At 38.6% G+C, this 25,745-nt stretch overlaps 1 protein-coding gene across 1 annotated transcript; it reads right to left on the reverse strand.

Moving 5' to 3' along the window:
* Nucleotides 1-1,190: 1,190 nt before the first annotated feature.
* Nucleotides 1,191-25,745, reverse strand: SS18L1 (SS18L1 subunit of BAF chromatin remodeling complex). The gene is made up of 11 exons (XM_075176760.1): nt 25,569-25,745; nt 24,104-24,180; nt 18,795-18,879; nt 17,054-17,198; nt 16,318-16,515; nt 10,859-11,023; nt 8,836-8,937; nt 8,239-8,331; nt 7,251-7,376; nt 6,815-6,942; nt 1,191-5,783 (listed from the first exon to the last, which is right to left on the reverse strand). Exons 1-11 carry the CDS (start codon nt 25,635-25,637, stop codon nt 5,757-5,759), a joined length of 1,215 nt encoding a protein of 404 aa, XP_075032861.1. The 5' UTR covers nt 25,638-25,745; the 3' UTR covers nt 1,191-5,756.

The raw sequence follows: 25,745 nt of genomic DNA on the forward strand, positions 1-25,745 counted from the left end.
TGGTGTATAGAGCCCAAAATATGAGAATTGTGTCGATATCCCAATATTTATGGACTTGACTGTATGTGTACTGTGTGTGTGCATGTGGTAGGCAGAGGTTAAAATGAGCCGGCACAGGGCAAAACTGCGTTGCATCTGTTGTATTTGGTTCCATCTTCGCCAGCTCACCTTGTAGTTGTAGTTGTGTGTGTGCAATGTTCCTTTTAGACAGTATGGGGTTTAAGCACTTTGTAAATTTCAGCTCCAGGCCCATGTGAACCTTAATCTGGCACTGGGCAGGGAGGAGGGGGTTTATTAAAGTTATTTTATTGTTTACCAATAATCATTGTCTGCTGCGATTTGTGTGGTTCCAACTCGCAAAGCGATTTATTAGCAAAAGAATAACAATTAAATAAATAAGTATAGCTGATAGATACGCCGCGCTCTGCTGGATCCAGCTTACAGTCATTCAATCCTGAAGTCTGTGGTCAAAGAGACTGAATGCTGGTTCCAGAGAGCAATATATATACATTTGGAGTTACAGTAAATACAATACAGATGACTTGGCATGTTTCCATAGGTTCAGGCTCCAGGACAGTCCAGTATGGTGTAGTTCATAGGTCAGTTCAAACGACACCCTCCAAGGGTGGGGGTCAGTTCTCCAATCAGATGCATACTAATCTAGTATACTAGTTCAAACTGGTCTATTTACATTATACACACAATACCATTCTGATCACTTATTCCCTATATTGCATAACTAGCATACACGAGGTGCGATCTCATAGCCGATGGAACCGGATCACTAAGGATAATTAGGGGATTAGAATGATCATTTGTAAATTGCCTGATGAAGGGCATCTGTGTTCTGAAAGCTAGCAAATATAATAATATTTTTTTGGGTTAGCCAATAAAGGTATCACTCGTATAATACTTTTGTCTTTTTTGACACAAAAGTATTTAACATCACATATCCATTGCCACTAAGCCATGCCCTCAGGCAGTACTGTTATAATCATAAATCCGTAAGATTGATAGGCCTCTTGAAAGAGGTAAAGAACAAAATATTATGAGGAAAGAAAAGAGACTCAATGGCACTCAACTAGCGCTATCATAGAAACATGTAAAATATTTTTAAATATGCATTCTATAATATTGACATCAAACACAAAAGGTTTCTGATATAAAAAAATATGACACAGAGCAGAAAGTGTTTGAAATGTTTTTATATTAATAAAAATCAAATTCCAGGATGTTATGACAATTTCTTAAAACATATAGCAGTGCAGAAAATATGAAATATTATACAGTCTCTTCACACACCCCAGAGCCACTTCTAAACTAGGAAGAGGGAAATCTAAAAAGAGACAGAGGTCCTTAGTAACACAGTTTCAGAGCTGTTTTGTTGGAAAAGAAAAAGCTAAAGTAATGATATTATAAGTATATTGTTAAGATGAGGGCTTGATGATGCAATTATTTCACCCACTTGATAATTCGAATTGCATCATCCAGCACAACTCACCTTTTTTTTACCCTACTTCCCTTACGCATCTCCCGGAAAGGGCGTAGGAAAAGTAGGCAAGTATGGGATAAATCAATATGCAGCTGATTACTTCACTAGGGATTACTGATATGCATCAGTGACGTCCCTATCAACCTTGTAGGCTGCATTCTTTTGTACACTGGTTGTAACCACTGTGTATAGGCGAGTGCTGCTCTGTGTAGCAATTAGTAAGCTGCCAAGGCTTCCCAAGATAATATTAAACCTATTATAAATAAATAAATAAATTAGAAAAATTTGGCATTTATTCACATTTCTCTTGTTATTTTATAAATCAAGATTTTCGGATTTTCCTATTACTTTAGGAGGGATATCAGCAATTTACACAAGGTTTATCAAATGAAATGGTTAATTGACAGAAAGCTGTTCCAGTAATGAACAATATTGTGTATAGACAAAAAATACCAACTCTGTTAGGTTCAGATTAAAAGTAATCGCCTCATAAATCTGAAAGCCATTTAGTTACGTAGATTTTTGAGGAATGTGCATGGTTTTAGCAATAGATTTTTTTTTTATGCAGTTAGGATGAATGTTGAAGATGTGTTTCATTGTGTTCCATATCATGTAATGCATTCAATTATATAGTATCAATTGTTTAATTCAATACACTTAAGTGTAGTGAAGTATCGCATATATCAAATCTTGTGGATGAGATTTGGGTTGGAGAGGAAAATAAGTGCTTTTCTAGAAATTAAATGTGTTGCTATGGTATTCTACATAACCTCCTATTCAGTATACCTTATGGTTTATTCAGAATATCATCTAGGAAAAGTTGTTTATTCATGTTACCTTTGGATACAACACAAATCTGGCATCCTACTGTCTTTTATCAAGGTTCTCATATCAGTCAGACAGATGCCCCTGGATACAACACAGAACCTTTCTCTGAGCTGTATATTTGTCTGCTTGACCTTGATGGAAAGCACAGAAGGAAACCAGACAGGTAAAGCAATGTATGAGGTGGGGGACATGCAAAAACCAATAACTTAAAGCAGGCCTGTCCAACCTGCGGCCCTCCAGGTGTTGTGAAACTACAAGCCCCAGCATGCTTTGCCAGTAGACAACCTGTTGATACCTGAAAGGGCATGCTGGGACTTGTAGTTTCACAACATCTGGAGGGCCGCAGGTTGGACAGGCCTGACTTAAAGTATTCTCAGTGTAGCCAAACCCTTGCAGATTATGGAGTGCAGCTCTTTCTCACAGCCAATAGATGGTAAAGTAATTAGTTATTGAGTCAAACAGTATATAGTTAAATATGTCCCCAGTAAAACTGACTGGTGCAACATCAGCAAAGGTAGTACCTACATTGTATTAAATAGAATATAAATAAAACATAATTTACTACCCCTCCTTTAATGGTTGTACTGTGTAGCATCATTATAGAATCAGCCAAAAACACACTTACTCTCTACAACCATTTAAAAGTGAAACTTACCATGTACATACTGTACATCTCATGAGTAAAGCAATACTAAATAAGATACATACAAATTAGGACAGATACATAAAAAGACTCTTTCTTCTCCAAAAGTGCTCCTTAAAATATACTTCAAACAACAAATATACACACAATCAAACCCAGACAGTGCTGTGTACACTCATAAATACATTACATTACTCTACTCCAATCCAGACATAAATGCCTGAAGACTTGTGAGCTGCTGCCCCCTAATGGCCATGCAGCGCCAGCACATATCAAAGCATATCAATTGCTGGATTCTCTCATCTTCTGTACTGTTACTGAGCCACGCATCTATGATGAGCAAACTAAAGAATTACCCACTGCATAAAAAATCCTTCCATAAAAGAAGAGAAATCCCTTTCAATGTATATGCCAGGCTTTAACTGATTAGAACATATCTACCCTCCACTGCTGCGGATTGCAGCACATGACAATAATGTCAGGAATAGTAATCCTAAAACACAAAATGACCAAATATAAAAAAGGCATCTTGTAATATTCATAAATATATATATATATATATATAAGACCCCTTACCCACTGGTGTTTAAACACTGCACCTGACTTGCGTTTTAAAAAAAAAAAAAGCCATACAGAGCAATATAAAAATAAAATCCATTCTATTTAATGAATTTATACCCATTTGCATTCATAGTTGCGTTGACATGCATTTGCATTGCAGCACATTTTTTGAATTCTTGATCCATTTCAGTGTGTTCAAAACATATCAGCACACTTGCAAAGTTTCATTCATCTGTAAGTGAGTGCATTGTATAAACACTCATTAGGGGTTTACAAGAGCAGTTATATCAGCATTTCAAACACCCATTTATGTCATTGGGGTTGTCCATTACATGTAGAACACAATTGAAATGAATAGGCCATTGAAGTTAATGGGCCATTGACATTAATGTAGCTCTCACATTAACAAAAAGTCAATTAGTCTCTACTGATGTGTGATTATTGCAGAGAGTCCCAGGGAATCACTGCACAACCAGCCAATCACATCATGGGTAGTGGTTGAGTGAGCGGCTAAATGACACTCCAGGTCAATTAATTCCGGAGTGGGGAGTGCAAACTAGCAAGCAGTTGTTTTTTATTTCCTGTGGATTACAAATTATTTAAAAAGTCTTCCAGGAATTACAATTTCATGTGCATTACAATTATAGATGAAGACTTCCAGTTGATTACAATTTAAGATTTCCCATGAAGTACAATTTCTGATGGACTACAAACTAAATTTTATTGGATTCCAAATACACACAAAGATCCCACTGGATTACAAATAATAAATTGTCCCCATTTTACTAAGAACCCATCCATCTAGAGACGTCAAGTACATATCATCCGCATGTGAACTGCACATCAAACGTTTACCAATCACGTGTGCAAGTTTATTTTCACACATCGTTTGCATTTTTGGAGCAAACATGAATGTCAGTGGGTAAGGGGCCTATCACTTTCCATACCAGGAGTGAAGGAATGACATTTGACATTGCATTTAACCTTGATATTTTCCTGGTTGCAAGCTACTGTTCCCTGTTGTCAGGAGGACATTTAGGAAAAACTGATGCAAAAAAGGTGATGTAACTCATAATAACCAGATTCTACCTGGAATTTTTCTACTACAGATTAGAAAAACTGAAGTACGTTTCCTTAAATAAAAAGCTACTTGTAACATGTAAAACATATTTCAATAATTAAATATATATGCAAATGTTGAGATTAAGCTGCATAGGGTAGTACTTAACTTCCTGTCTGACAACCCGGTTAACGTAACTGAACAAAACCGCACACAGCATATTTATTTAAACACAATGTCAAATATGTCAGGGTCGGGTCAGGTGAAGTATGGGAAATTTTACACACACACACACACACACACATCTATATAGATATAGATCTATATATCTATATAGATATAGATCTATAGCGATATATATACATATATATATCTATATACATCTATATCTATATATATATATCTATGTTATAATATGCCTTCAAATATTGAAACCATTGTATTTTGGGTTTAGTGGCCCTTTCAAGCCATGCAACACATTTTATCTACATGCAGATACAAATGATGCTTACAATGATATAGACTGCCAATGTCTGACTTATTTTCCACCATAATTTTATTACAGCTCTTAAAGTGCACCGGTCGCTTAGCCACAGTGGAGGCAGCCACGGAACCAACCCAGTGGTGGGTTGAACCAATATTCATGAGTTAGTGGTCACTGGTTCCTAATAAACGATAGACTGCATTCTCAAAAACACATACAAAATGGTTGCCTCTACTGTGCAAGCAACTGTGCATGTGATTGTTTCCTTATCACCATACACAGAATGAGACAGCCATATATCTTACACAGTCATTCAGCTTATCTGCTGCAAAACTTCAGTCCCCTGTTTACTTTATATGTAGAGTGTAGTCATGTCCCACTGCAGTTTGCTATACTTTACTGGCTTAGCCGACATCACCTTCACTGGGAAACCATCCTCTGTGTTCTGAACTCGCAATGTAACATCACAGATAACAATGAATGGGAAAAAAAACATTGAACTTTGAGTTCTTCCTTTGACTAGACGGTGTGTCACATTTGTTCTATGGAGAGAGTCTAGGCTGGTTTTACTGCTCTTTTTCATCCGTCTTGGAATCAGTAAGAGTGGCATAAAGTTGATACAAGTATTATAGACAGTCCTGCCGGCCTCAGACTAGGGGCACAGATGTTGTAGGGTCACAATGTTTGCTTATTGTTGGTAATTTCCATACTGACCCTGGAGATAAAGGGATAAAAAGACAAGCATTAATGCCACGGTTACTAGTTTGAAATGGGAAGGAATAATTAATTACACTACATGAGAGGAGTGGAGGACCTGGAGAAGAACATAAAGTAATATGGTGAATGAATATAGGATTTATATACTTATGTTAAATCTGTTTCTCCCATTCAGGAACACCGGGTACATTGGGGTATAGTGTAGGGGATCCAGGTGTGTGGGCACTTTAGGAATCTTAATAGCTGTCCATAGCTCCTCCCCCTTACCCCTCTCCTGTTAAGTTTATAGTTTATGTTTAACCAAGCCTCACAGAAAAGGAGACAAACAGGAAGATAAAATAACAGAAAAGAGGGAATGACAACATCCTTCTGAAGCAACAAAATAGAACATGTCACACAAAAGGAGAAACAAGTCCTAGCATGCTTTGCCAGTAGATAGCCAGCCGATAGCTGTCAAAGAATACTTAGAATACTGGGACTTGTAGTTTCACAACACATGGAGAGCCACAGATTGGCCAGGCCTGCACTAAGAGAAATAGATTTAATGTATAAAAATCCAATTGTCTCCTGCATCCATTGGGGCACACCGGGTACATTGGGGACGTCCCAAAGCTGCCATCATGGATGGGAATGCTCAGAAGAAATAGCGCAAAGCAGCTTTCTCCCAAAACTGGTATTCCTGGATGCAATCATATTGAACTTGTAGAATCGGGTGAAAGTGTGAACAGAGGCTTAGGTAGTCACCTGACACAGCTGCTCAGTCGAGGCACCATGCCATGCTGGCCAGATAGCACTCACCGACCTTGTGGAGTGAGCCTAAACATTCTCCAGAACAGGGTACCTTGAACCACCATAAGCCTGATGAATTACTACCGTAATACATCAAGCAATGGTAATCTTAGAGGCTGACCAGCCCCTCATGTGCACATCACAGGGGACCAAAAGATCCTCAGTTCTGCGCACATCTTGAGTCCTATGCACAAAAGTTTGCAAAGCTTTGACGACATCCAGAGATATGATATGCACTACCTGCTCATAGCCATAAGGCCTTTGTTGCTGGGCGGAAGATGCTGTCTGGGGTGCCCGGTAGCTGGAGTATGGCTGGCTCTGGCCTTGCTGGTAGCTGGAATACTGTGAGGAAGAGCCTTGTGCTGGAACTGAGAAGAATAACAGATTTCATTAGATGATGTAAACATGTGCAGGGTTGTCTAAACTGCAGGACTTTTCCGCATCTCATAAATATATATATAAAATTATAAGGAGTTTAGTGGGAGATATTTGACATAAGTTTGTGCCCATGGGAGGAGATTTTATTATTTCTAAGCATATCAGATAACTTGTTAAAGGATTCCACAGGAAGGTTTTCTTGGTCTTAAATTGCTGACAACAGAGGACAATAACTTGGTCACTGACTATTTTGGAGGCAACTCTTGTATGGCAATGAAGCCACCACTGCCCTGCTTACCGTATCCCTGCTGCTGCTGTCCAGGATAGTTCTGTTGATTGGAATATTGTTGTTGCTGGGAGTATGCTTGTTGCTGGCCAGTTCCCTGCTGGTATCCACTCTGCTGCTGGCTGTACTGGGTGTTTCCTACAAAGGGTTAATCAGTTCATGTCACTTGCTGTTACTGGTCATCATTGCTCTACATGTGCATGCATGATCAGGCCAGTAACCTGTAGTCATGGCTGGAATAGGTAGTAAGAGAAGGAGCTGCAACCATGTTCATTTTCAACCTGCAGCTGTATTCCCTTGGAAGTTAAAGAACCAAAATGGAAACTAACTGCCCCAAAACGCTTTCATATGGTATGTATATTAATATTTAAAGTGGAAATATGCTACTGCTGAACGTAATTTAATTTTGATTTTGTTTGTTATAGATGTTTAAGAAAGAATAGAGGCAAAAATGAACTTATGTGCATTTATTAATGAGTACCCATCGCCTACACACGGTGGAGGCAGCCATATTGTACATTCATGAGAACGCAGCCATTCAATTCAGCAGGAAGTAGTGACATCACTGGGACACTGAATTGATATGCTGAATATTAGTTTGCAAAATGTCCACTGAGAGTAGGCAATAGGCAGATTTTAAAAAATAGATGTGTGGTTATTCATAACATGTTAGAATGAAAACTACTTCCACTGAATAAAAAGTAAAAACTATACTAACACTACATGTGTGTAGTTGTTCTAAAGTCATAAATAAGAGATAACATTAGATTATACAATATGACTGTCCAACATAGCAAACCCATGCCCATACAAGGTGGCTTAATTAATAAGATGGTGCAATGTTCACAGATGTGACGTAACCCATAGCAACAAATCAGATTTCTTAATTTTTCTGGTACAAAGTCTGACTGGTCGCAATGGGTTACACCACATATGTGCACATGATCAATGTTAGTGGTAATTGTTTTGATGGTATGTAAGAATGATCCATTTGTCTAACCTCCTTCATAGTAGTGCTGCGAGGAGTCATCAAACGTTCTGTCATAGCTCTGCTCACCGTACGAGGATTGTTGGTAAGTGTAGTCCCCATGTCCTAGATTACAGAACAGTAGTGAGAGACTATGCAGCGCCCTCTGTGGCATCAAATTGGACAACATATAAAAATAAGAATCCCTTGTATAGAAGTAATAACAATCTAGAAAATACATGTTATGCAGTATCTCCAAATAATAAGTTGACTATTAATATGGTGGAACATGAGCTGCAATAAATGGGATATATTTTGATATTCATGATGAAAAAGTGAGGGAATACTACACACATGACATTGGGTTTAGGTGTTCATATAAATCTCTAAATATACAACATGAAGCATGGTACAGGATTACTAGCCTAAAATCCATATATATTTATGAATGCTGTTAACAGCTCTTTTATATGATGCCTTTGATTTTATGTTAATTGATCCTTTTAAGGGATTATTTCACAGCAGTAACAATATCAATCAGCATTAGGTAGAACAGGTTGAAATAAAATAGAAAATAGGCAGCTTGCTGAAAACTGCCGACATATCTATATAGGGAGAAAAGACACCTACCATCTGTGTAATACTGTTGACTCATAGAGTCAGAGGAACCCTGGCTGTGTGCATACTGCTCACTGTAATACTCCTCCTGGCCCAGATATTGCTGGGCAGAACCTGAAAGCATAAGGGATATGAAGAATACATCTGGTATTAGGTATACTCACAGTGAACAGGCATGTTTTGCAAGGGAAACTATTCATGGGGCGTTTTTTCACATTATTTTACTACAAATATGTAGTTTAATGTATATATGTCTATATGTTGTATTTTACATAGAACATACACTATACGGACAAAAGTATTCGGACGCTTGACCATTACACCAACAGGGGACTGTAATGACATTCAAATACAAATACTTTAATATGGAGTTGGTCCCGCTTTTGCAGTGATAACAGCTTCCACTCTTCTTGGAAGGCTTTCTACAAGATGTTGGAGTGTTTCTGTCAGAATTGGTGCCCATTCATTCTGTACAGCATTTATGAGGTCAGGCACTGATGTTGGACGAGAAGGTCTGGCTCGCAATCTCCGTTCCAGTTCATCCCAAAGGTGGTCGATGGGGTTGAGGTCAGGGCCAGTCAAGTTCTTCCACATCAAATGCATCTTACCATGTCTTCGTAGTCCTTGCTTTGTGCACCGAGGCTCAGTCATGTTGGTATAGAAAAGGGCCTTCCCCAAACTGTTGCCACAAAGTTGGAAGCATAGCATTGTCCAAAACGACTTGGTATGCTGAAGCATTAGGATTGCCCTTCACTGAAGATAAGTGGCCTAACCCAAATCCTGAAAAACAGCCCCATACCATTATCCCTCCTCCACCAAACTTCACAGTTGACATAATGCAGTCAGACAGGTAATGTTGTCCTGGCATCCGCCAAACCCAGACTCGCCCATCTGACTGCCAAACAGAGACGCATAATTTGTCACTCCACAGAATACGTTTACACAGCACCACAGTCCAGTGTCGGTGTGCTTTACACCACTCTATCCGACGCATGGCATTGGTCTTAGTGATGTGAGGCTAGCATGCAGCTGCTTGGCCATGGAAACCCATTCCATTAAGCTCACGCCACACAGTTTTTGTGCTTACATTAATGCCAGTGGAAATTTGGAACTCTTCAGCTATGGAATCAGCAGGGCGTTTGTGACTTTTACGCACCATGTGCCTTAGCAGTCGTTGACCCCGCTCTGTGATTTTACTTGGTTTTCCAATTCGTGGCCGAGTTGCTGTTGTTCCTAAACGCTTCCACTTCCTAATAATATCCCTTACAATTGACCGTGGAATATCCAGCAGGGATGAAATTTCACGAACCATCTTATTGCAAAGGTGCCATCCTATCACAGTACCACGCTTCATGTCACTGAGCTCTTCAGAATGACCCATTTTGTATCACAAATGTTCAAATGGAAACTGCATGGCCAGGTGCTTGATTTTATACACCTCTGTCAACGGGTCTGATTGAAACACCTCAATTCAATAATTAACAGGTGTGACTAGATACTTTTGTCCATATAGTCTACTTGCATTTACTAATGTGCGTGAATACTGTAACATTGATTTTTCAACTGATGTAAAATGAAAAAAAAAATAAAAGAAATAGTGCCCCCTAATGGACAAATTCATTATAATTCATAATAATTATAATTTAATTCATTATAATTATTTATAAACTGGCATTTGCAAGCATGCACATTGTAACTTGTTTCACTCTGCATGAACATTAAATGATGATGTCTGCTTACCAAAAAAAATCTATATATGTGTATCTAATAGACATATTATATGAAAACAAAAGATTATATGCCCCAACAGTCAATGATATTTTAACACAGTCATACAGTCCAACAAATGATACGTATATTTATAAACAAAGTATAAAAAGAGAGCGTTGTCAGACATGAGAAGATGGAAGGCTCTTTATGGCAGTTTTGATTGCAGTGTTATTTGTAAGGGTTTCACCTCTGACGGTGTTAGCAAACAATTGCCATTTATCTCTGAGACATAGCTAATGCGTGGTTTTAATGCATCTAACCTTACCTTGTTGTGATGATCTGTATGGCCCCAGGGGCCTCTGACCCATCATGCTGCTTCCTTGGTTAGTCTGGCTCATTATAGAGATTGAAGACTGGCCTTGATAATGCTGACCTCCTCCTTGTGCTGTGGTGTAATGGGAAGTGGCAGCTTGCTGATGCATCATGGTCACTATTTGACAAATATAACAGAAAAAGTCTAACCTAATATACAAGTGGGATGTTGTACATTAGTGGTGAATAACAGGTAGCCAGCGGCCTGGTGTGACTTCACCTGCGGCCCCAATCAGGCTGCTACCAATCTGACTTACCCAGATTGGAAGCAGCCAAAAACTCCCAAGGCGCAATAGTAGGAAAACAGCGTGTGTAGTAAGTTGTAAATGGCACGCAAATTGCTAATATGTAAGTGTGATATAAAAGTGAACAAAGTAGATGACAATGAAGAGAAAATGGTAAAGTGCCCCACTCTTTATAGAAACAAGATTACAATATAAAATAAACAGTAATTAATATCACACAGTAAACAATCCTAGTTTCAAAAAGGCCAATGATTAAGCAGATGTTCTGTATCTGTCATTTACACAAATATTGAGTTACCATGTGCCATTAGTCCAAAATAATATAAGATTTCCATAACAGCAATATATTAAAGGTCCATAGGTGGAGACTTTCCAGAGAATGGTTGAGAAAAACCTTGGTAAGTTACCTACTACCGATAGAAAGAAAAAAAGAGAATCTGACCAAATCAGAACAACTAGCAATGAAACAATTAAGATAAAATGCTAACATCGTCATGAAACCCGCAGATAAGAGTGACTATACTAAACAAAACTGATTATCTACAAGAAATTCAAACATAGTTAGAAGACAGAACCACATGTGAACTGCTTAACAGAAACCAACCTTGTTATTGAACAAAAAATTAGGCAAGCTCCTAAAGGACACTTTCACTAAGGGCATCCTCAATAAGTCAGAAGGTGAATTTTTACACATAAAGAGCCTCCCAGGGATCTATTGTCTACCTAAAAATCAAAAGACACTCGCTAAACTGCCAGGCAGGCCTATAGTATCAGGCATCAATTCATTAACTTCCAACATAACACAGTATATCGATCTTTTCTTGCAGCCATTAGTCACCACCCAAATAATCTATATAAAGAACAGTACTCAGGTCCTGAATAACGATAACAGGACCTCTTGGAAGAATTACTACACATTGATGACTTGCGATGTAATATCATTGATCATGGTACAGGTTGTGAACATGTAAAAAGCTACTTACCAAAGAATCAGATATCCCACTTCAACAAATTGAATTCATCATTGAAGCCATCAGGTTCACTCAAGAGCATAATTACTTCCGGTACCAAGGACAATGCCATAGACAGATTTGCGGCGCTGCTATGGGCAGTAAATTTACCCCTAGTTATGCAAATCTGTTTATGGCACAATAGGAAAATACACACATTAGGCATAACCACCCATATAGCGTCTGTATCAACCTGCTAGGTTGGTACAGATATATAGATGACATCCTATGTATGGACGGGCTCTCAGACAGAGCTTGAATCCTTTGTGTCATACATTAACACCAATGGTTATATTTACTAAACTGCTGGTTTGAAAAAGTGGAGATGTTGCCTATAGGAATCAATCAGATTCTGGCTGTCATATTGTAGAATGTACTAAATAAATGACAGCTAGAATCTGATTGGTCGCTATAGGCAACATCTCCACTTTTTCAAACCCGCAGTTTAGTAAATATACCCTCAAGAGTCTGACTATGAACTTTACGCCGAACATCAGTCAAGAAAGGGTTGAACTTCTTGACTTCGAAATCTATTTGGATAAAGGTAACCTTGAAGATGTTTATGGAAAAAAGAGCTTATGAACACCTATATCACTTCCTCTAGCAACCATCACAAACAATGGTTAAATAGATAGAAACTGCCTTTTGGCCACCAAAACTTATAACAACTCTTAACATGACAGTATGACCTTCATTACACAATAATAAATCTAAACCCACCAGGGATCAAGGAGGGCACAGAAACATGGCTAGGAGAACACAGAAGAGGGTTTTTCTATTGCAATAGGATTCAAGCCTGTAAAATACCAAGCAGATTACCACTAAGCCCATCACTGCCTTCAAATCCAACATTACGGAGAGAACATACAAGATAAAAGAGAGAATCTCATGAGACACCTTTGGTGTTGTATATCTGCTTGAATGTCTTTGTGAACTATGTGGGACGTACTGTTAGGAACCTAAGCAAAGTAAAACACATGTGTAACATGAAGAATCTATATGAGACGCACAGTGGGGGAGATTCAATAACTGGCGATGTGCCGTACAGGTATCACCATGATGTCCGGCTGCGCACATTGCTAGCCATTACAGTAGGACTCTCTGCTCATTTTTCTATGCACCTCTATGGTATGCGAGGAAAAATGAGCAGTGATTCCTGCCATAACATCGGCGCACTGTGTCTCCATGGACTTTCCAGAGACACAGCGCGCTGAATTAAATCTCCCCCAGTGTGTCTGCACATTTCTGAGAACAAAACAACCATGATCAAACAGGTATCAAGTTTCTGGGCATCAAAAAAGTCCCCAAAACTTGGTTGGCAAATAATCCCCCCCTCTCCATTTCCAAAGAAGAAGCCAAATGGATTTAAGAACCTAAACACACTATCCCTCAAAGGTCTAAATCTTGATTTTTCAACATAGGGACTTTAATTAAAATTAACCTACTTATATTTCATTACTGTACATTAATGGTCTTGCTCCTTGCAAATTTTCTTGCATTTACCAAGACACTATCATTCATAATTATTTACTGTGGTTTTTTTTTTACCATTCTACTCTCTGGCACTCTCATGCATTGTGATATACATTATCTTGATTACCTTTTATTTATGCTTCTGCTACCCTCTTTAGTTTCAACAATCGTACATAATACTTTTGCAATACTACTTGCACTTGCCATGAAGTTGTGGATTTTATTATATATATTAAGTACTCTCTAATTATCCATTACAATGTACTGTGAGAAGAGATACCAGAAATGGTCACCTTTTGTTAATCCACATCCCTCCCAACAAGATAGGACCAATGGAGGGAGAGGGCAAACAACCAATTAACCTAATGGTTTCACCACTATTTAAGACAAGCTGATCAGCGCATCTGCACATACGAAATTATCCATGAGGAAGCCTGTTTACACGGGTGAAAGGCGTATGATTGATAAACGGACGGAGATTTCAATACTGCCCTCATTCAGTAGCACCAGAGATCTGCAGTACCACCCCCTTCCTCTACTGGCAATACAGACTAATGTGGAGGGTCAAGAACGGGGAAGAGAGCCACTAGTCTTTGAACGAGAAAAATGCTTGATGGATATCTCCCTAACAGGCTCACAGTACACTGCAGCCCTTTGACCCCCTCCCCTACCTCCACCCTCCCTAGCAGCAGGGAAGAAGGAGTATAATCATACACAGAGTGCATGCACAAGAATGGGTGAGTGCCAGTAATCACTTCTTCTTTCTTTGACATTTACTTGTCTCTGAAGAAAACCGACAGCGACTGATTCTGTGTGTGGCACCCACATTAGGACTATTTTCTACCAACGTTTATCTGACTTTGGTGTACAACCTATTACCTGAATATAATATATTTCTCTAAAGGAATATTTATTGGACTAATATAAAATGTCATTAACACTTGGTAACTCAATATCTGTGTAAATGATAGATACAGAACATCTGCTTAATCATCTGCCTTTGTGAAGCTAGCATTGTTTACTGTGCGATATTAATTACTGTATATTTTATATTGTAACCTAGTTTCTATAAAGAGTGTAGACACTTTACCATTTTCTTCTCATTGCTTGGAAGGACCCTATCAACTCCTACCATTGTCTCTATACCTTACATTCTGAGGTCTTCCAATGTTTCCTGTTTCTATTCCTGACATGAAGTGGCTATACTGCGCAATGTCAGTGAGCCACTTCCATATTCTTTTTATCACTGCTATTTGTGGTTTTCACTGAAGTTGGTAGGAGTGAGCAAATCCGGGAGCAACTTGGGGAATTGCACAACCTAGGCAAATGCCACAAACAGCGGTGACTACCAGGACATGGACACAGCTGACTGCCAAGCGCAATATGCACCGATTAGCCACAACATTAAAACCACTGACAAGTGAAGAGAATAACATTGATTATCTCTTTACAATAGCACCAGTCAGGGGCTGGGATATAACGAGCAGCAAGAGAAAAGTCAGTTCTTGAAGTTGTTGTGTTGAAAGCAGGAAAAGTGTAAGGATCTGAGCGACTTTCACAAGGGCAAAATTGTGATGGTTGGACGACTGGGTCAGAGCATCTCTAAAAAAAGACAGGTCTTATGGTACAAGGAAGGATCTCCAGTGAACCAGCGACAGGGTGATGGGCGCCCAAGGCTCACTGATGCACGTGGGGGGTGAGGCTAGCCAGTCTGGTCTAATCCCACGGAAGAGCCACTGTAGCACAAATTGCTGAAATAGTTAATGCTGGCTATAACACAAACGTGTCAGAACACACAGTGCATCGCAGGTTGCTGTGTATGGGGCTGTGTAGCCGCAGACCATTCAGATTGCCCATGCTGACCAGTCCACTGGCGAAAGCGTCTACAATGGGCACATGAGTGCCAGAATTAGACCATGAAGCAATGGAAGAAGGTAGCTTTTTAAAGGCTAGTGCCACTTTGAATTTACCATGCAAATTCGCCGCATATTGGCAATTTACAAAAATCGTTATTTGATACATTTACCCCTAGAAGTCTAGGGCCTGATTCATTAAGGATCTTAACTTGAGAAACCTCTTATTTCAGTCTCCTGGACAAAACCATGTTACAATGCAAGGGGTGCAAATTAGTATTCTGTTTTGCACATAAGTTAAATACTGACTGTTTTTTCATGTAGCACACAAATATCAACTTTAAATGTAAGTGTACAAATAAGCTATCAAGTATTTGTGTGCTACATGAAAAAACAGTCAGTATTTAACTTATGTGCAAAACAGAATACTAATTTGCACCCCTTGCATTGTAACATGGTTTTGTCCAGGAGACTGAAATAAGAAGTTTCTCAAGTTAAGATCCTTAATGAATCAGGCCCCTAGTTGGTGCAGTATTTGGCAAGGATAAACAGTTTAAAAAGTATGGTTGGCGAACACAAGAAAGGAGCCTAGATAGTGAGGACAAGCAATAAGTGTAATAAGTATGGATGATTGGGCTCTGGCCAGTAAGGAAGACCATGAGTTTGGTTGGTGAGGACCGGCAGAAGGTCTGGTCAGTAAGAACCAGCAGAAGGTCTGGTCGGTGAGAACCAACTGCAGGCTTGGTCGGCGAGTATGTGCCAGAGTCTTTTTAGTGAGAAAAATCTTAGACAGGCCATGAATGTAAAACAGGGGCATGGCTCTCCTCTTACCTGGGTTAGTGGGCATGTTCATATTAGCCCTTGAAACATAGTTGCCTATACTGCCCTGGCTCTGCATTGGCATATTCTGAGAGCTGGGCACAGTGTGGCTATACCCGGGGGCTGTGCCATGGGAGCTCACTGCCATGCTCATGCTCGTTGTAGGCATAGTTGTTTGACCAGACTGCTGCATAGACACATGGTTGGGCCCTAAAAATAAAGAGAAAAGAATAATAAGAACCCCACAGAGCACATGGGAATTAACTTGAAAATGCATAAAGGATTATCATAGTAAATGAACAAACTACCATGAAAATAAATTGTTATTTGGTCATATTACCTGGACACTTAATGACAATTTTTGTGATGGACATATGGATATATGACATTGGAGGGGACACCATCTGCCACATCCAATATATAGAGACGCAGTTTCACAAAACATTAAATAAAACTCAATTTTTGTGGATAAATGCAATCTGTAGAAATAACTATTATTATAATGAACAGATAATTTTACACATAGAATTTAAAAATATTTGTGCACATGAATTCATGCTAGTACACGTGTGCCAAGATGATCTACAAATGGAGAAAAGACACATGCAGTTCTTCATTGTTTCTCACAAGAACACACAAATGTCCTCAGGATCCCTGCCAGCCGTCTATGTCAGACAGGTCCTCACACACACTTAACACTTGCGCCTCTGTTGCCAGGCAACTGTAATGAGAAAAAGAGAGGCCTCACCATTACTGATCTGACTCTGCATGAGGGAGGAGGGCGGCAGGCTGGCACCCAGTGCGTCACTCAGGTTGCCCTGGGAGTGGAGGCTCTGACTGGGGCCTGTTTGACTCATCCCTCCTGGGCCCAGATTAATGTTCTGTGTTGGTGGCTGCAAATAAAACTATGTCATTTCATAGGCAAATGATACAGGTCACAGTGAGGACACAAACGCAAATAATTAAAATTAAGTTTAAACATCATAGTAGTGAGAATACATTCATATAATACTAGTAATCCATCATTAATTAATTTTAAGTAAATTTGATAAATAACCATATAAACTATTTTGTTGTCTTTTCAGTTGTCATTTTTGTTGGTATACTGCTAGAATGCCTAATGAATCTGCCGCTTTCCTCACCTTTGCATAGAATGCTGGAGGTAATAGGAAGGGTCTCCCAATACCACAGGTGACTTTACAGAACAGTTATTTGTTTAGTAGCTCATTTGTGTAAAGCAGGCAGTGGATTGCAAGCTGTTATAGAGCTACAAGTAAATTTGGGAATTCTAGTTCCACAACAGCTGGAGAGTAATAGGTTGCTACAACTGATCTAAAGAATGTGTTAATTGGTAAGGGATTATAAAATGTTATATTACTGGAGATTTGACAGTTACTAATGCAGATACCTGCAATTTAATCTACAAAAAAAAGTTATTTTTTATTAAGAATGATAATTCACTTTTTGTTAAAATACACAGAGTGGAGTCATTTTGTGGGCTGCACCAATTGCAAGACAAAAATGTTTCAGCAAAGTGGCAAGTTCCTAGCGAACAGATATGCTGCCTTTTCATGAATATTGGTTCAGCTCCATCCACGGTTTGGGAGAACTGTAATTTTAGTGTGAATGAACCACTTTAAAACAAAGTACAAGCAAGAATAAGTGTAAAGATAAAAGGTTTCTTAATTCCTTCACTAGATCATTTCTCAACTTTGGTCTTCAAGTACGTCCCAATAAGTCATATTTCGAGGATTTCCTTCATGCACGGGTAAATAAATCTGATTTGATCAGTAATGATCCCCAAAAATATTAGATAAGTATTAGGACACGTTTTTTTTTAAAGTACAAACCAAATAGTTTTGTTTTTTCCAGTAATGAATCCACCTGCTGTTTCTTAACAAAATGGTGTACGGTTGGTTTTATTAGAGGACCATAGTTCAAAAACCCTATTCTATATTATAAATACTGAATTGGTTAGGCAGAAAGGTTGTTGAATGATTATTTCTGGCACTGGAACAAAACAGGACATATACGGAACTTGGTGTGTTTGACTATGGAGACTGTGTGTAGACAGAAAATATAAAAACTGCAAGACAGCCTTACACAAAATAATTCAGCAGACATATAGGGTCTAAAAATGGCTTCAATGAGACAACCTCCCTGTTTTGATAATCTAAGACTTCCAGTTAAGCCATCCCTTGACAGCCGTCATCCGGGTGCAGTTGTCAGAATTGCGACTTGTTTTACTCTTTTGTGTTTGGGTGTCTCATGTGAATCTCTGGGATCAATCTCAGTACAGTAAGGAGGGTGGTAAAAATGACAATGACCATGGAAACAGGTGACAAGGCCATTTTCGGTGGAAGTCAGAGAGATCTGAATTTCAGGGTAGGACGTACTGGGGCTGCACTGGACAATCGCTGGAGAGCCACAGTATCTTAACTCTGGCGTAGCTTGAGAAAGTGTGTGGTAATGTGGACATCCATACTCACAGCAGGAAGCAGAGATTGCATGTTCTGATTGGAATCTGCTATAGTTGCCAGATACACCAGGTTTCTGTGCAGGATCTGCTGATATCTACATAATATAAAAGGAGAGGTGATACAGCACTATACAAAACAGACATAAACTTACATCACACAAAACACTTTAATAAAATAAAATGGGGACAACAGCGCACTAACTCCTTGACTAACAACCGACCAGCGTGCTGCTAAATAGTGGAGATTTCCGACCTCCAAAATATCACGTGAACAACATCAATCTATAGCGCACAGCAGGTCAACAACGTGGATGGAAGTAAACAGCACAAAATCGTATATAAGTACAGACAAAAGTTGTATAAATACATGCAGTCCGTGGTGTATTCAACGATCATATGAGGAACAGTCCGATGGTGGTGGAGAACTTACGTCCCAATGGAAATGTGTCCCACAGTACAGGATCCGATTGGACATGTAATAATAATGATAAAGAAGCCAATCTCAAAATCTGAAGTGAATCACCCCAAATTAAATGTATCCATTACTTACATGTAAGTAAGGCGCATCGCTCCTGTGTCCATAAGAACGGCAAATGCCAGCTGTCAGTAGAACTTTCAACAGAACTTTCTCAATGCTCTTGAGAAAGTTCTGTTGATCAGAACGAAATGCGTTGAGCTGTGACACCTTTTTCTTTTATATCATATTACACTTGTATGGCTCTTTTGAGGTCCGTTCATTTAACCTTTGTTATGAACTACTTTGAACCATTTTAAATAAAGTTTGATATTGCATCCAGGTATTCCGCTCTCTGCATTTTACACACACTACCGTATATGTGAATCTTACACCCGATACTGACAGCTGGCATGTATTTATTTATAAAACTTTTGTCTGTACTTATATACGATTTTGTGCTGTTTACTTCCATCCACATTGTTGACCTGCTGCGCTAAAGGTTTATGTTGTTCACACATCACATTTGCAGAGTCCCAGTGTAGGAGGCTTGTGCTGTGCTTTTCACAAATGTCTTTACAACTACCAGGCAAAGTTATTTATTGCAATTGCCCATGGCTATAATAAACCTCACTTTGCTCTGTGCACTGGACACAACAATATCTACAGGCCAGTGTTGTACAATGATATGTAATGCCTCAGTTTAAATCTACAATATGCAGCAAAAAAAAATAAAATAAAGAAAATCCAAAATTAAGCAAGAAAGACTTCAATAGCCTGAACATAGAGTATTTGTGCTCCCCTCCAACCCTCCAAATAGAAGCCTTTTAATTCCTAGGTAGAAGTGTTTCATAGGAGCTTTGTCTCCAATAATATGAAAAATATCTATCTTCACTCCAGTATCTTCCACAGGCAGTGGAATAACTACTGCTGTGGAAGATACTGTATGATTTGCATACACCTGCTCCAGAAGACCCTGCTCTGCTCTTCAGAAGAGCAAAGAGGGGGTCCCTGGAGTAGTGAGTCATAAGCATCTGCTAGATACATCCCTAGCCACAGGTGACAATAATTAACCATAGGATTTTAACCATTTTGCTGCCAGGGGTCCATGCCAAATTTGCACCATGCAAGAGGCTACACTATTTTTCTCTTAGGGGGGAATTCAATTCCCCCCGAAGTACCGCCCCGCTAAAACTATTATGGTTATTACGGTAATAGTGCGCGTAATTACCATTATTACAGTAGTTCTAACGCCGGCTTTCTGCTCGCAGCGGGAGCTGCGATCAAAGAGCTGGGTTAATATTACCGTAATAACGGTAATATCTAAAACGCGGCGGTACTTCGGGGGGAATTGAATTCCCCCCGAAGTACCATTGTGTCAGCTTTGCAAAGAATTACTACTTGTGTTTAGTCTACTCAGGCAAATGTTATATTGTTCCTTATATTAATAGGGTTTTCATTTGGTACCACAATCAAGTAAATATCTCTTCATTTATCACCATTTCTACAGCGAAAATGCACTTTTTTACTGATTCTTCCCTTAGCTACTTTCACTAAATTAATTCAATCCACAAAAGATGCCAATTACTTTAATCAGACTTCTAATGTTTACAGGAAAACCAAAAGTGTGTATTCTATTTCAAGTTTGGTCTATGTTTTGGCCAAAATAAAATACATAGATAAATGTGTTTGGGTGGCTGTGTATTTATATTTAACTTTGCGTTTTACTTTATTAATTGTTGTATTCATTTTTAACCACTTTTTATTCCTAAACTTATAATTGTATTTTTGTATGGCATGCCTTAACATGTTATGGACTGTATTAACACACGCGCGGATGTGGAGGGGGGGGAAGATAAGAAAGGGCTCGCTACCTGCGGCTGCGCACTGTGTGCAGGTCCGTTCAGCAGAGACAGGCAGATAGAGAGTCCTGCCCGGCTGCTCTGATTGTGTTTTAAATACAATCAGAGCGGCCAAAGCAGCATACTCTTCCTGCCTGTCTCTGCAGAACAGACCTGCACACAGTGTGCAGCCGCAGGCATGCTTAGCTGTCAAAAAGGGGACAGGGACTAAACACCCCCCCCCCCCCCCCCCCCGCAAGACAGAATTCTAGATCTGCCCTTGTATTAACATGGAATAACATAGACTAGCATGTCATAGACCAGTCTATTGTAGAGCATGTAAATGCCTACTCTGAAGGTAGGTACAGTATGGCAGAGATTATCATCTCTCTCTTAGAGTAACCACTAGATATGTTACTGATGCTTTCCTGCCAGGGATGCCATTATGACAGATGGAGATAGAGAGATCTACGAGAAAAAAAAAAAAAAAAAAAAAAGATATGCACCATGAAGGTAATATACATTGTTCAGTGTTCACCTGAAATTCCTTGGCAGCTCTGTTAAAATGTAGAGTAGTACATCCCCACTCCACTACAAACAGCTGAAGCCCCCCCCCCCCCCCCCCACTTCTTTAAAACAGTGCCTTAATGGGATCGGATACAGTTCAAAAAGTTAAGACTGCATTGATTTGAGCCGCTGTGACATTTGATGCCACTTAGCACTGTCCTTGACAAGTGTGGAAACCTGTCAATTACTTTGTGTCTTCTCAATTAGAGAACAACCTCTTTGACATGGTAAGAGGCTACAGAGGGGTGAAATTGAGTGTGACGAACATATTAGCAAAGAATAAACACCTTAGTTATTTGATATATATTACACAGATCCATAGTACACACTATTTGATAAATATTAAAGTAAAATAATGGCTTTAAGTGCTCTTTAATTATCTTGGGACATTGACCTATACTATTCCAGTAGATAATACACTGCTTTGTGCAAAGTAACCAATTACATCATTAGAATGTAAGCCCCTTGAGTTAGTTTCTGAGATTGACCCTTGTGACCCAGCTTGAAATATATCAAAATACTTAATTTTTATTTATGTTCTGTCTGTCTCCCATTAACTAATTTATAGTGTAAGTGCCTTGGAGAAGGGAACTTTTCCTTGATTTTCCAGTTTCCAGTCAAAGCACTTATATTCTATTTATTTACCTGTATTGTATATTAATCCTCCTATATTAATCCTTCTACGATATTCCTGTAAATTGTGTAAAGCACTGAGTACCTTGTGGCACTATACAAACATATACATACACACTGCATTAGTGCTACCTCTTTATACCACCAGTGACAAGCACTAACATTATAGCAGTTGTGTTATAAAGAGAGTGACCTATAATAGATAATACATTTTAATATACATTCAGACAGGGAATATACCTGGTGGTAAGTGAAAGGTGGTGTTGTAAAGGGAAGTATTGTAAATTGGGAGTAGTCTAGGATAAATGCATCTATTTTTGCACACAATAGGTGACGTGTTAACATTTCTACAAAAACTAGTCTGTTCCTATCCTCACCCTCTACTGTCTCTCCTCATTCCAAATGCACCACACCATCAAAAGCTGCACAGAAAAGGGCAGGCACTAATAGCATTAATATTGGTGGCTGTTAATGCCTATGTCTTACAGTAGGAAAGCACACTTTCCCCACCAACAGCTGCTATTGCCATTCCGCTACCTTATGTGTATTGCTTCCCACACCTCTTAGATTTTAAGTTCATTTGGGCAGGGTCAATTTTACAAACTGAAAAACACACTCAAAAGATAGCACAAAAGTGTCTGGAAAAAGAAGTAAAAATAATATAAAACTAAAAAGACTGCTATACAAGTGGATCGAAAAAATTTAATATATTTATTTGATTCACTATATGGTCTTAACAGCATTGTGTAATATGGTCCAGTATAGTGTTTAATAGGTCTATGTTATGTCACTTTAATATCAGCACTGATATCTGTGTTTTATTAGTTGGTTCTTGTTTTTATTCATTTATTAAAATTGAATTAAAAGTATTTACGTTACAGGTAGAAGTTTATTTGATCCACAGATATGGAGCCTTTTTAGCTTTATATTATTTTTAGATCTTTTCTGGACACTTTAGCACTTTATTTGGGGGTTTTCTCAGTTTGTTTTTCTAGTGGGGACTGCAGCCCCTGGTGACAGCTGAATAAAGGTTTTTATGAAGCACCAGAAGGGGGTGTGCGTTTTGCTTTAGAGACATTTATACCTTCTGTTTCATGACACTGTATGCAATTTATTGATTGATCCTCTCAATGTACAGTGCTGCATAATATGTCAGCACTTTATAAATAAAGGATAATATTATAATCTGATAATAATAATAATAATATTATGGCTGTATGGTCACATTTATGCACCAGATTAAGTGTTGTCATTGCTACAACAAGATAACGTTTTGTAGCCAAGATATTAAAATGAGCAGTTATGAAAAACAGCAACTTTGACTGTGATCCTGAATTTGTAGCAAGTCACAGAGGTTTCTAAGCATGCATATACAAAGTCTCACCGTCTAAAACTCACTACGTGTCCCTTTCAAAAGTGTGAAATTATGGAAGTGCATAAAGTGCCTTGTGGAGAAACATTTGCAGAATTGCATACCGAAATGAGAAATGGGTGCTATCATTTTTGACAACTTTGAATTTCTCTACTAAAATACCACTTAAGTCTCATTCATATTTTAAATATATCAGAGGAGTCAGTTGACAATGGAATTTCATCTGTCACATATGTAAATTTTAACAGTGTTAATCCATTTGTAGAATTGCACCTGTAAATGTGACTTCCTGCATAAAATGCCACTGCATTATGCAAAGGATATCCCATTGAAAGCATAGGAGGCGTATATGAGCAAATATAAGCGCACGACATAGCAAAATGCTATTTTGCAGCTTCAGAAATGATCCTTTATATGTACAAGCCTGTGTACTTAGTCTGTAGTTCACTCACTGTGTACACTCTGCTGTCTTCCCCTTGCTCTGATAGTCCATTATACATTGTATGAGGTGGTGGTTTTCATCAAGCATCTGTTCACCAAAAATAACACAAAATAGACATACAAAAAGTTATGTACTTGTAAGTCACAAGATGCTGTTTACAATGCTCTAGGCAAATGCCACTGAACCCTTCGTCACAAATAGATTTACACTGCATATGTTATCAGTTCTACAACTTACTTAAAATCGGACTTCTGCCAAAAATTGGCTGTTCAAAACTAAAAAAAGATACTGTTGCTGTCATGGCAGATATGCTGCGAATAACTAACCTTCCTTAGAAATACCTCTAAACATGGAAACAAACTGGGGACTGCACTAATTGTTTCTATGCTTACAGATATTGCTAAGGGTAATTCTCCTGCGTTAGACTTTACTAAATGAACATTTCACTTAAAAATGTCTATACCAGGAGTTTCCACATGGTTTATGGCTTCATAAAAAAGCCCCTTTGAACTAAAACACTAAAAATACTGTCATCAAATTCCATATTTCCATGTTTGTGAGTTTTCATCAGGTGATTTCAGGCACAAGTCCCAAGTCCCTTTTTAAATATAAGAATATATTGCAACAAGTTATAGTACCCAGCATAATGATTTTAATTCTATACAGTAATGTATCAGAAGTCCTAAATTTTGAGTAGCATTAATCTTTAAGCCAAGTCAATATGGACTGACAAACACGCGTTACAGTTGTGTTTAGTGTGGAAATATTTTGCATTACCAAATAGGTGCAGGTTTAGCCGATGCTCAACCAATGACAGCACATTAAATTAATAAAATACCCTGCATTAAAAAATAAAACATTGCAAAATTGTCTACAATCTAATCCATTAAGTATTCTGTAAATTATTTGTTAATATGAGAGCGATAAAGTAGCATGAAATATGACATTATTTTGCATCAGATGGTTAAAGCTACACATGAGTCTCATCTTCACAACCAGTATAAAGAGGATGAGAAAATTGTAACTTCCTGTCAGACAATGGTAAAATATAGCTTCTCGATCACAACCCCTCCTCCCTAATCTACAGATAACGATGAAGACACTCATGCATCTTGTTCTTTATGTCATCATGGAGGCAAATGCCACCTGACAGTGGAGATGATGCAGTCCACCTGCATCTCCTATCGCGCCCTTGCAAATCCCGCTGCTATACACATACTGTATATACAACCACATTAATTAATATATATATATATATATATATATATATATATATATATATATATATATATATATATATATATATATATATATTCATTCAATCAGATGCATTTATAATGTTTAGCTTCATGTAGCTCGCACTCATGAATCGTGTCCCTATTCTGCATAATATGCATGACACATGAGGAATTTATCTCCTCTCCTCCCCTTAGAATAATGCTGGTGCCGTCAGACACCCCCTGTAGATCATTTACCTTCTGTATAGTTTGCTGGGTGACCTCTCCTTTCCCTCTGGGTCTGGCTGAAGCAAAGGCCACAGACATGATCCCCCCTATGCCCCTGTGTATCTGATCCTGGGTGTCAGCAGCAGTATAAATTATTAGAGATATTCTTAATATCTGCACCCTATTACTAGCCAGGGGATTCTTATT

Source organism: Mixophyes fleayi, chromosome 6 (assembly GCF_038048845.1).
Source record: "Mixophyes fleayi isolate aMixFle1 chromosome 6, aMixFle1.hap1, whole genome shotgun sequence".
NCBI classification, from domain to species: Eukaryota; Metazoa; Chordata; class Amphibia; order Anura; family Limnodynastidae; genus Mixophyes; species Mixophyes fleayi.

Bases quoted from the DNA above. Each gene is read 5' to 3' on its own strand.
- SS18L1 (XM_075176760.1), bottom strand. From the start codon at position 25,637: ATGTCTGTGGCCTTTGCTTCAGCCAGACCCAGAGGGAAAGGAGAGGTC. The intron at 8,938-10,858 runs GTAAGGTTAGAT...TTATGCTTTCAG, and splicing joins ATACAGATCATCACAACAAG to GTTCTGCCCAGCAATATCTG. The intron at 8,332-8,835 runs GTAGGTGTCTTT...TCTGTAATCTAG, and splicing joins TCAACAGTATTACACAGATG to GACATGGGGACTACACTTAC.